The 12,585-nt window shown below is 42.3% G+C and overlaps 1 protein-coding gene across 4 annotated transcripts in view; it reads right to left on the bottom strand.

The window, feature by feature from the left end:
• Positions 1-12,585, bottom strand: part of rufy3 (RUN and FYVE domain containing 3) — a 42,452-nt gene that overhangs the window by 23,399 nt on the left and 6,468 nt on the right. For 2 of the 4 annotated variants that reach the window (XM_014143554.3, XM_014143556.3), the window contains exons 2-3: positions 4,361-4,534; positions 2,246-2,363 (exon numbers count right to left, since the gene is read on the bottom strand). In XM_014143554.3, coding sequence (XP_013999029.3) covers positions 2,246-2,363; positions 4,361-4,534 — 292 coding nt within the window. Of the gene's footprint in view, positions 1-2,245; positions 2,364-4,360; positions 4,535-9,102; positions 9,916-12,585 lie in introns of those variants that run through there. The other 2 variants (XM_014143557.3, XM_014143555.3) reach the window with 2 other exon arrangements.

The following is a 12,585-nucleotide window of genomic DNA, read 5'->3' as shown; positions in this document are numbered from 1 at the left end:
GAAAAGCATGCTTAAAGTAAACTGCCTGCTACTCAGGCCCAGAAGCTAGGATATGCATGTAATTGGTAGATTTGGATAGAAAACACTAAAGTTTCTAAAACTGTTAAAATAATGTTCAGCCTCCCACTGTTTTCAAAGGCTGTCACTTTTATTATATGGCGAAATCGTCCCCGGTTGCAGTTCCTAGGGCTTCCACTAGATGTCAACAGTCTTTAGAAAGAGTTTCAGGCTGGTTTTTGGAAAATGAGGCAGAAATGTTTGTTTTTCTAGGTGGCTCCCATTCTGGCTGTAGTGTTTCCAAGCACGTGGAAGAGTGCGTGTTCTTTGGTATTTTTTTCCGGTAAAGACAATAACGATTCTCCGGCTTAAATTTTATCGTTGATTTACGTATTAGGGTACCTAAGGTTTGATTATAAACGTTGTTTGGAAAATGTTTATTAGTAATGTTTGGGATTCATTTTGATGGAGGGAAACGGTGGATTATTGACTGAAGCGCGCCAGCTAAACTGAGTTATGGATATAAAGAAGGACATTATCGAACAGAAGGACCATTTGTGATGTATCTGGGAGCTTTTGGAGTGCCAACAGAAGAAGATCAAAGGTAAAGCATTTATTATATCGCCATTTCTGACTTTCGTAACGCACCTGCCTGGTTGAAATATGTTTTTCATGCTTGTGTGTGCGGGGCGCTGTCCTCAGATAATCCCATGGTGTGCTTTCGCCATAAAGCCTTTTTGAAATCTGACACAGAGGCTGGATTATCCAGAAGTTAAGCTTTATTTTGATGTATTACACTTGTGATTTTATGAAAGTTAAATATTTATAATTCTGTAGTTTGAATTCCGCGCTCTGCAATTTCACCGGATGTTGGCCAGGTGGGAAAATAATCCCAGAACAACAGCAAAGGACCTTGTGAAGATGCTGGAGGAAACAGGTACAAAATTATCTATATCCACAGTAAAACAAGTCCTATATCGACATAACCTGAAAGGCCGCTCAGCAAGGAAGAAGCCACTGCTCCAAAACCGCCATAAAAAAGCCAGACTACGGTTTGCAACTGCACATGGGGACAAAGATTGTACTTTTTGGAGAAATGTCCTCTGGTCTGATTAAACCAAAATGGAACGGTTTGGCCATAACGACCATTGTTATGTTTGGAGGAAAAAGGGGGAGGCTTGCAAGCCGAAGAACACCATCCCAACCGTGAAGCACGGGGGTGGCAGCATCATGTTGTGGGGGTGCTTTGCTGCAGGAGGGACTGGTGCACGTCAAAAAATAGATGGCATCATGAGGAGGAAAATTATGTGGATATATTGAAGCAACATCTCAGGACATCATTCAGGAAGTTAAAGCTTGGTCGCAAATGGGTCTTCCAAATGGACAATGACGCCAAGCATACTCCCAAAGTTGTGGCAAAATGGCTTAAGGACAACAAAGTCAAGGTGTTGGAGTAGCCATCACAAAGCCCTGACCTTAATCCATAGAAAATTTGTGGGCAGACCTGAAAAAGCGTGTGTGAGCAAGGACGCCTACAAACCTGACTCAGTTACACCAGCTCTGTCAGGAGGAATGGGCCAAAATTCACCCAACTTATTGTGGGAAGCTTGTGGAAAGCTACCCGAAAACGTTTGACCCTAGTTAGCAGCTATGGACCCCTGACCTGTTCACCGGACGTGCTACCTGTCCCAGACATGCTGTTTTCAACTCTCTAGAGACAGCAGGAGCGGAAGAGATACTCTCAATGATCGGCTATGAAAAGCCAACTGACATTTTCTCTTGAGGTGCTGACCTGTTGAACCCTCGACAACTACTATGATTATTATTATTTGACCATGCTGGTCATTTATGAACATTTGAACATCTTGGCCATGTTCTGTTATAATCTCCACTCGGCACAGCCAGAAGAAGATTGGCCACCCCTCATAGCCTGGTTCCTCTCTAGGTTTCTTCCTAGGTTTTGGCCTTTCTAGGGAGTTTTTCCTAGCCACCGTGCTTCTACACCTGCATTGCTTGCCGTTTGGGGTTTTAGGCTGGGTTTCTGTACAGCACTTTAAGATATCAGCTGATGTAAGAAGGGCTATATAAATAAATTTGATTTGATTTAAAACAATTTAAAGGCAATGCTACCAAATAAATAATTGTATAAGTAAACTTCTGACCCACTGGGAATGTGATGAAAGAAATGAAAGCTGAAATAAAATCATTCTCTCTACTATTATGGCATTATAGGGCGATGCAGTCTTACTTGAGTCCTGGCAGGTCTTTGACGCTGGCCGTGATCTCTCCAGCCTCAGGGGTGAGTTTCTCCACCAGCTCCAAGGCCCCCCAGAAAGACTTGTTCTGCCCCAGGAACGTCTTCTTGTCTGGGGGGGGGGGGGGGGGGGTCGGTAGAGGAAGGGTGTTTGAGGACAAGCAGATGAGGGGTGTTAGGCAAAGGGTCTGGGTTAAGACCAACAAAGCTTTAGTTTCGTTTTTTTTATGCTTAAAACCTCTGGGCTAAACACTAAGTCGCGTAAATGTACAAAAACCAATAGCTTGTAGTGGTCACGTACATACAGTTCCTTCAGTAAGTATTCATACCCCTTGACTTATTGCACATTTTGTTGTGTTAGTCTGAATTCAAAATTGATAAACAAAAACAATATAATCGTCACCCGTCTACACACAATACCCCCATCATAAAGTGAAAACATGGTTAGACAGTTTTTCTAATTTATTGAAAATAAAACAGAAATATCTAAATTAATTATTCACACCCCTAAGTCAACATGTTAGAATCATCTTTGGCAGTGATTACAGCTGTGACCCTTTCTGGGTAAGTCTCTAAGAGCTTTGCACACCTGGATTGTACAATATTTACACATTATTATTTTTAAAATTCTTCAACCTCTCTCAAGTTGGTTGTTGATTATGATAGACAGCCATTTTCAAGTCTTACCATAGATTTAAGACAATTTAAGTCAAAACTTGTAACTAGGCCACTCAGGAACGTTGAACATCGTCTTGGTAAATAACTCCAGTGTATATTTGACCTTATGTTTTAGGTTATTGCCCTGCTGAAAGGTTAATTAATCTCCCAATGTCTGGTGGAAAGCAGACTGAAGTAGGTTATCCTCTAGGATTTTCCCTGTGCTTAGCTCTATTCCGTTTCTTTGTATCCTAAAGAATTCCCTTGTCCTTGATGATGACAAGCATACCCATAACATGATGCAGCCACCACCATGCTTGAAAATATTAAGAGTGGTACTCAGTGATGTGTTGTGTTGGATTTGCCCCAAACATAACGCTTTGTATTCAGGACATAAAGTTAATTGCTTTGACACATATTTTGCAGTATTACTTTAGTACCTTGTTCAAACAGGATGCATGTTTAGGAATATTTGTATTCTGTACAGGCTTCCTTTTTTTCACTCTGTCATTTAGGTTAGTATTGTGGAGTAACTACAATGTTGTTGATCCATCCTCAATTTTCTCCTATCACAGCCATTAAACTCTGTAACTGTTATAAAGTCACCATTGGCCTCATGGTGAAATCCCTGAGTGGTTTCCTTCCTCTCTGGCAACTGAGTTAGGAAGGACTCCTGTATCTTTGTAGTGACTGGGTGTATTGATACACCATCCAAAGTGTAATTAATAACTTCCCCATGCTCAAAGGGATATTCAATGTTTGCGTTTATATTTTTACCCCTCTACCAATAGGGGTCATTCTTTGCGATGCATTGGAAAACCTCCTTGGTCTTCGCTGTTGAGTGTGTGTTTGAAATTCACTGAGGGACCTTACAGATAATTGTATGTGTGGGGTACAGAGATGAGGTAGTCATTCAAAAAAATCATGCTAAACACTATTATTAAACACAGAGTGAGTCCATGCAACTTATGTGACTTGTTAAATCACATTTTTACTCCTGAACTTATTTAGGCTTGCCATAACAAAGGGGGTTGAATACCTATTGAGTCAAGCAATTTCAGCTTTAAATGTTGTATTAATTTGAAACATAATTCCTTTGACATTATGGGGTATTGTGTGTAGGCCAGTGACACAAAATCTATATTTAATCTATTTTAAATTCAGGCTGTAACAAGAAAATGTGGAAAAATTCAAGGGGTGTAAATACTTTCCGAAGGCCCTACACATCCTTGGCTTATGAGAATCATTATCATAACTGTATAGGAATGGTCCAGAAGGGATGTGACTGTTATAAAGAGGGGTGCACTCCGCGGAGGAATAAACATCGAGAACAAAACAGATCTGGGAACCAGATTGTCACGCTAAACGAGTTGGTAAAGAATAGCACAAACAAGATCTGGGAACCAGGCTAGAAACAAAACAATGACATAGGTAGCTGTAACATCTCTTTACTTTTGAGTCCGTGTTTGAGGCAGTGCTCCATGACAACGAAGAACTGCTGTAGAGGAGCGTAGTCCGAGTCCAGGGTTCTGCCCAAGTTCAGGGCCGACTCAATCAGACCCTTGATGCTCAGCTTGGCCATGTTCATCAGGTTCAACCGCTCGATTGCTATAGGGTCCTTCGGATCTGGAGCGAGAGGGGACAAAGGAGGCAGAAGACATTAGGAGAAAGAGGAAGAGATTTGAGCAACACACACACACACCCTGGTACAACATACATTGGTCACTGTGGCAACAGCTGAATGCAGAGCATATCAACACTGAGAAGGGAAGGTGACCTGCTCCCAATAGACAGAGCGAGTTGTGGCAAAATGGCTTAAGGACAACAAAGTCAAGGTATTGGAGTGGCCATCACAAAGCCATGACCTCAATCCTATAGAAAATTTGTGGGCAGAACTGAAAAAGTGTGTGCGAGCAAAGAGGCCTACAAACCTGACTCTACCTTCTTGCCCTTTGTGCTGTTGACTGTGCCCAATAATGTTTGTACCACGTTGTGCTGCTACCCTGCTATATTGTTGTCTTAGGTCTCTCTTTATGTAGTGTTGTGTTGTCTCTCATGTCGTGATGTGTGTTTTGTCCTATATTTATGTTATTTTAAATCCCAGGCCCCATCCCCGCAGGAGGCCTTTGGCCTTCTGGTAGGCAGTCATTGTAAATAAGAATTTGTTCTTAAAACTTCTTAGCCTCTATGGGCTAGGTGGGATGCTTGCGTCCCACCTACGTAACAGCCACTTGCAGCCTGTGGCGCGATTTTCAAAACCTTAAAAATCCTATTACTTCAATTTCTCAAACATATGACTATTTTACAGCTATTTAAAGACAAGACTCTCGTTAATCTAACCACACTGTCCGATTTCAAAAAGGCTTTACAACGAAAGCAAAAATTAGATTATGTCAGCAGAGTACCAAGCCAGAAATAATCAGACACCCATTTTTCAAGCCAGCATATAATGTCACCAAAACCCAGAAGACAGCTAAATGCAGCACTCACCTTTGATGATCTTCATCAGATGACAACCCTAGGACATTATGTTATACAATACATGCATGTTTTGTTCAATCAAGTTCATATTTATATCAAAAACCAGCTTTTTACATTAGCATGTGACGTTCAGAACTAGCATACCCCCAAACTTCCGGGGAATTCGCTAACATTTTACTAAATTACTCACGATAAACGTTCACAAAAAGCATAACAATTATTTTAAGAATTATAGATACAGACCTCCTCTATGCACTCGATATGTCCGATTTTAAAATAGCTTTTTGGTGAAAGCACATTTTGCAATATTCTAAGTACATAGACCAGGCATCACGGGCTCGCTATTTAGACACCCGGCAAGTTTAGCACTCACCATAATCATATTTACTATTATAAAAGTTTGATTACCTTTTGTTGTCTTCGTCAGAATGCAGTCCCAGGTCTGCTACTTCAATAACAAATGTTGGTTTGGTCCAAAATAATCCATCGTTATATCCGAATAGCGGCGTTTTGTTCGTGCGTTCCAGACACTATCCGAAATGGTAAAGAAGTGTCGCGCGCATGGCGCAATTCGTGACAATAAAATTCTAAATATTCCATTACCGTACTTCGAAGCATGTCAACCGCTGTTTAAAATCAATTTTTACGCCATTTTTCTCGTAGAAAAGCGATAATATTCCGACAGGGAATCTCCTTTTCGGCAAACAGAGGAAAAAAATCACAAAGGCGGGGGCGGTCGGGTCACGCGCATAAGCCCAGAGTCCCTTGATCGGCCACTTGAGAAAGGCGATAATGTGTTTCAGCCTGGGGCTGGAATGACGACATTCAGTTTTTTCCCGGGCTCTGAGCGCCTATGGAAGACGTGGGAAGTGTCACGTTAGAGCAGAGATCCTTAGTAAAAGATAGAGATGGAAAAGAAGTTCAAGAAATGGTCAGACAGGCCACTTCCTGTAAAGGAATCTCTCAGGTTTTGACCTGCCATTTGAGTTCTGTTATACTCACAGACACCATTCAAACAGTTTTAGAAACTTTAGGGTGTTTTCTATCCATATGTAATAAGTATATGCATATTCTAGTTACTGGGTAGGAGTGGTAACCAGATTAAATCGGGTATGTTTTTTATCCAGCCGTGTCAATACTGCCCCCTAGCCCTAACAGGTTAAGGCTAGTATTTTGACGTCCGGATGAAAACCAAAGTAAACTGCCTGTTAGTCAGGCCCAGAAGCTAGGATTTGCATATAAATTGGTATATTTGTAAAGAAAACACGATCTCATTTTCTAAAACTGTTAAAATAATGTCTGAGTATAACAGAACTGATTTGGCAGGCGAAACCCCAGGGACAAACCATCCAGGGGGGGGGGGGGGGGGAAATGGAGGTCATAGGATTTCCCAATGGTTTTCTATGGGACACCCTATTTAGGAGGAACCTGGTTGCAGTTCCTATGGCTTCCACTAGATGTCAACAGTCTTTAGAAATTGGTCGATGTTTTTCTTTTGAGAAATGAAGAAGTAGTGCTATTCATTCCATGTGTCACTCTGAAGGTCCCTACTATTTTGGTGCGCGTGAACAGGAACGCACTCCGTGTTATTTTTCTTCGGTATTGGAAACAGATTATCCCGTCTTAAATTTTATAGATTATTTACATTTTAGATACCCGAGGTTGGATTAGGAATGTTGTTTGAAATGTTTGGACCAAGTTTATAGGTAACTTATTAGATCCTTTGTAGTCACGTTGGGCGAGTTGGAACCGGTGTATTTCTGAATCAAACGCGCCAAATAAATGGACATTTTGGGGATATAAAGAAGGAATTTATCGAACACAACGACCATTCATTGTGTCACAGACATTTGGGATTGCAAAAAGAAGATCTTCAAAAGGTAAGGCATTTATTATATCGTTATTTCTGACTTTTGTGTCGCACCTGCCTGGTTGAAAAATTATTTGCATGTGTTTGTATGCGGGGAGCTGTCCTCAGATAAGCAGAACATGCGATTTCGCTGTAAAGCCTTTTTTTAAATCTGACACAGCGGCTGGATTAACAAGAAGTTAAGCTTTATTTTGATGTATTACACTTATATTTTCGTGAATGTTGAAATTCCTGTAGTTTGAATTTGGCGCTCTGCAATTTCACTGGGTGTTGTCAAATCGATCCGTTAAAGGGATTGGCGCTTGAAGGGATCACTAACAGGTTAACTGACTAGTTAAATAAAAAGGTTAAATAAAATATTAATTAAAAAAAAAAAAATCACCAGTAGAGGGAGTTCCCTTTGACCGTTCACTGTTTTGGTGGCGCTCATAAAAAGTATCATATCATTAAATGTAGCAGAGATCCCACTCTGGAAATGTGATGTGTTTAAAGAGTATATTGTTTAAAACAATGTCTAAAAATTAAAACATTTCATGTTGAATACATTTATGTGTAAAATTCTATGATTTATATATACACTAGATGACAGATAGGGGGCGCTGTGTTGAAGCCACCATGCCTCCATCTTGGTACCCCCACCGTGCCTCCATCTTGGTACACCCCCTCCGTTGTAAAATATATTTAGGAAGTTATAGGAATCCATTTATTAATATCTACATGTTTTTGCCATGTTTATTTTATTACAGACACCTTAATGCATACTTTAACATTTAATTATGAGCTAAACAAAAATATCAATATTTTTTTGAGATTACTAATGTTGCCGTCTCCACTACAACAACAAAACACATGTCATTTTCTTCTTGAAACATTTAATTGAAATACTGTAAAATCCCATTCATTCCTCCTACTGGGAGTGCAAATATGGCCGACCGGTGGCATCAAAGCTTCTCAATGGGCAATACACAGGACCCCTACAGGACCACCCATACAGCCCCCCCCCCCCCCCCCCCCCCAATAGGACACACAGGACCCCCCCTACAGGACACCTACATGACCCCCGTTACAGGAACAAGGATCTAGTCTGAAAAACACACATTTACAAGCAGCACCTCACCACACCTAGGGTGAGCACATTTAAAAAACCCAAATGGATGACAACAGGATGAATTTGGGGGACAGCGTAGCCTAGCCACACCACTCTGCTCCTCCCTGTTCAACACAAGCCTCCTCTGTGGCTCAGAGAGAACACCATGAGACTGTAATCAGAGTCAAATCAGCGAGTTACCGAGCGCTGGGAGACTCTGACATGACGACATTACTAGGGCATGTATTCATAAAGAGTCTCAGTAGGAGTGGTGATCTAGGATCAGGTCATAAAGAGTCTCAGTAGGAGTACTGTTCTAGGATCAGGTCATAAAGAGTCTCAGTAGGAGTGGTGATATAGGATCAGGTCATACAGAGTCTCAGTAGGAGTGTTGATCTAGGATCAGGTCATAAAGAGTCTCAGTAGGAGTACTGTTCTAGGATCAGGTCATAAAGAGTCTCAGTAGGAGTACTGTTCTAGGATCAGATCATAAAGAGTCTCAGTAGGAGTGGTGATATAGGATCAGGTCATACAGAGTCTCAGTAGGAGTGTTGATCTAGGATCAGGTCAAAGAGTCTCAGTAGGAGTACTGTTCTAGGATCAGGTCATACAGTCTCAGTAGGAGTGGTGATATAGGATCAAGTCATACAGAGTCTCAGTAGGAGTGTTGATCTAGGATCAAGTCATACAGAGTCTCAGTAGGAGTGTTGATCTAGGATCAGGTCCCCTCTGTCCATGTTACGGTCTATCACCTACCTTCGTGGGCCGGCTCTGGGTCTGGAGTGAGAGAGATGTCGTTGAGCTCCCTGAGACAGAGCCATTCTCCGTCCACCGACACGCGGAAGTTACACAGATAGATGGTCTCCCGGGCCGCCTGCGTGATCTTGTCAGTGGTGGGAGTCGGTGCATCGGCCTGAGGCGTCACGTCTGCCATGATGACTCAGCGAATAAAGAGGGCTGAGAGACGAACGGCAACAAAGCAGGAACGCTCTCTCTGTCCAGGCGACGCAAAGGCCGCAAAGAGGGGTGGGGGGGGATGGAGAATTTGTGCCGAACAACAGCAGTCTTCCCAGATACAAAAGGAATGAAAAGGGAGAGAAAAAAAATCTCTGTGCCGAACGACAGCAGTCTTCCTAGATACAATAAGAACAGGAATGAAAAGAGAGAGAAAAACAGCAGCACTTTTTAAACGGAGGAGTGAGGAGAAAAGCCACCAGTGTGGGTCTGTCTCAACAAAAGCCGCAGCCCTGCCCTCTCCTCTTTTCCTCTGCAGCGCGGCCTGGTTACTGGGATAACAACGCTAGGTGTCTGCCTGGGCGCAGCCTGCGTACTGGGATAACAGCGCTAAGTCTCTGCTCTGCTGGAATGACAGCCTCTCCCTTTGGTGGGCTCTGCCTCTGCCCCTCTCCTCTCCTCTCGTTCGGCTAGCCCTCACAGGATTGGTTGTGTGCAGGCGGTGAGTCGCTGCTCCTCTGACAGACAGCAGAATGGGTGTTGACGAAGATGGCTGCCTGATAATGAGCTAGCTGGGTAAAAGAGCAACATCACCTGACCAGATGGTGCATGGGGAGGGGAAGGGACTAATTCCCCTGATGCTCATTTGTTGCAGGGAGAGAGGGAGGGCATCTTTGATGCAGGCAGGCAGGCAGGGAGCGAGGGAGGGAGCGAGGGAGGGCATCTTTGATGCAGGACGGGAGGCAGGAACGGCTCGTCGCTCTCTCTGGCATCAGCCAGATTTCCTGGCAGGGAAGAACTATTAAAATCACACACTGAGCTTGAGAAGCATCACTTTACTCAGCCATAGGATGCTGCCCCATAAAACACTGGAAATTTTAATCCTTGGTTCTATCAAGGAAAGGGGATACCTAAACCAGTTACAACAATGTATTCAACTGAAATGTATCTTCCACAGTTAACCCAGCCCCTCTGAATCGAGGAACTGCCTTAAAAAAAAAAAAAAACATTTAAAAATCGACATCCACGTCAATCGGTCTATTAGCCTACACCATGTAATAACTTCAGTATTTCAACATTATGTCTCTTTTCATATGTTATAGGCAATGTAAAATATATTTCTCAATGACTTATCTAGTTAAATAAAAATAAAATAAAGACATTTCACACTGATGTAACAACCCGAGTCTGATGTGGTAGCGAACAAGTTCCCAGGTCCCAGCGGTCTTATTAAATGTTGCGTAAACACATAATATGCTTGTGCCAGTTCACACAAAAAGTTGCCATTCATAAAAAGTAAATTTGACGTGACAATCTTTAGACCATGCGTAAACACAGTTTCTAGTAGTGGAAATATTGCAAGGCAGCAAAAGGGTAGCTTAGTAGCAGCCTTGTGCTAACGGGAAATTATGTACCCCCGTTTAGAACTGGGTCAGAACCCCCCCCCCCCCCCCCCCTTTACACCTCCATAACAGCTTGAATTCTTTGGGAATTCAAAAAAAAAAAAGTGTTTGAAACGTTCCACAGGGATGTTAGTCTACGCTGACACGACGGCATCACATAGTTGCTGCTGATTGGACGGTGGTACATTCATGCTGCTAACAGCCCGTTCCATCTCATCCCAAAGATAATCTATAGGGTTGAGTTCTGGGGACTGACCAGGACACTCAAATAAACTGAACTCGCTGTCATGTTCCAGGCTATGTTAATCCACTCCTCAAAATGTCCAGTGTTAGTGGTCGCGTTACGACTGGAGACGCTTCTTCTTCTTGTTTTTAGCTGATCGGACTGGAACCCGGTGGGTCGTCCGCTGCAATAGCCAATCCGTGACAAGGATCGACGAGTTGTGCGTTCTGAGAGGCCGTTCTGCACACCACTGTTATTTGTCTGGTTGTGGCCCGCCTGTTAGCTTGCACAATTCTTGCCATTCTCCTTCGACCTCTCTCATCAACAAGCTGTTTTCTCCAACAGGACTTCTGCTGACTGGATGTTTTTTTGTTTGTTGCACCATTCTACGTAAAACCCTAGACACTGTCGTGCGTGAAAAGCCCAGGAGGGTGGCCGTTTCTGAGATACTGGATGCGGCGTACCTGGCACCTACCATCTCAAAGCTGCTTAGGTCACTAGTTTGGCCCATTCTAATGTTAAAATGAACAGTAAGTGAATGCCTCGATGCCTGCTTTACATAGCAAGCCACAGCCACGTGACTCGTCTGTAGGAGCGATCCATTTTTCGTGAACGGGGTTTGGTGTACACAATTCAACTGGCCAGTCAGTGTATGATGACTCTTAAAATAGATTTTACCCATCTACATTACCCCAAAATTAAAAAGTAAAAAAAATATATATATATATACAAAAATTGTGTTTGCAAATTTGTTGAAAATGAAATTTCTAATTTACATAAGTTCTCACACACCTTAAGAATGGCAGTGATTACAGCTGTGAGTCTTTCTGGGTAAATCTCTAAGAGCTTTGCACACCTGGATTGTACAATATTTGCACATTATTATTTTTTAAATTCTTCAACCTCTTTAGTTGGTTGTTGATCATGATAGACAGCCATTTTAAAAAGTCTTGCCATAGATTTAAGCAGATTTAAGTCTAAACTGTAACTAGGCCGCTCAGGAACATTCAACATTGTCTTGGTAAATAAGTCCAGTGTATATTTGACCTTATGTTTTAGGTTACTGTCCTGCTGTAGGTTAATTCATCTCCCAATGTCTGGTGGAAAGCAGACAACCAGGTTTTCCAATAGGATTTTGCCTGTGCTTAAAAAAAAAAAAATGCCTAGTCCTTGTCGATGACAAGCATACCCATAACATGAAACAGCCACCACCATGCTTGAAGATATGAGGAGTGGTACTCAGTTATGTGTTGTGTTTGATTTACCCCAAACATAATGCTTTGTATTCAAGATAAAGTTAATTTCTTTACCATATTTTTTTCAGTTTTACTTTAGTGCCTTGTTACAAAGGATGCATGTTTTGGATAGGGATGCACGATATATCGGTGAACATATTGGAATCGGCTGATATTAGCTAAAAAATGCCAACATCGGTTTCGGCCTGATTTCTAGTTTAATGCCGATGTCCAAAACCGATGTCAAAGCTGACGTGCGTACCTATATAACGTAGGTACATGACGTAATGACTCCACGTAAAATGCTGAGCTACACGTGCAGCACAGCATTCCTAACCTCGCCCACAATGTCTGCTGTGTGGATCGAGCAGTCAACAAGTCGAGCAGTCATTTGAAAGAGTAAGAACATTTCAGCGAGACAACT

The sequence above is a fragment of the Salmo salar genome, chromosome 15 (genome assembly GCF_965601325.2).
Source record: "Salmo salar chromosome 15, fSalSal1, whole genome shotgun sequence".
In the NCBI taxonomy this organism is placed as follows: Eukaryota; Metazoa; Chordata; class Actinopteri; order Salmoniformes; family Salmonidae; genus Salmo; species Salmo salar.
Note: the sequence above shows the minus strand (reverse complement) of the source record. Positions and strands in the feature narration are given on the sequence as shown.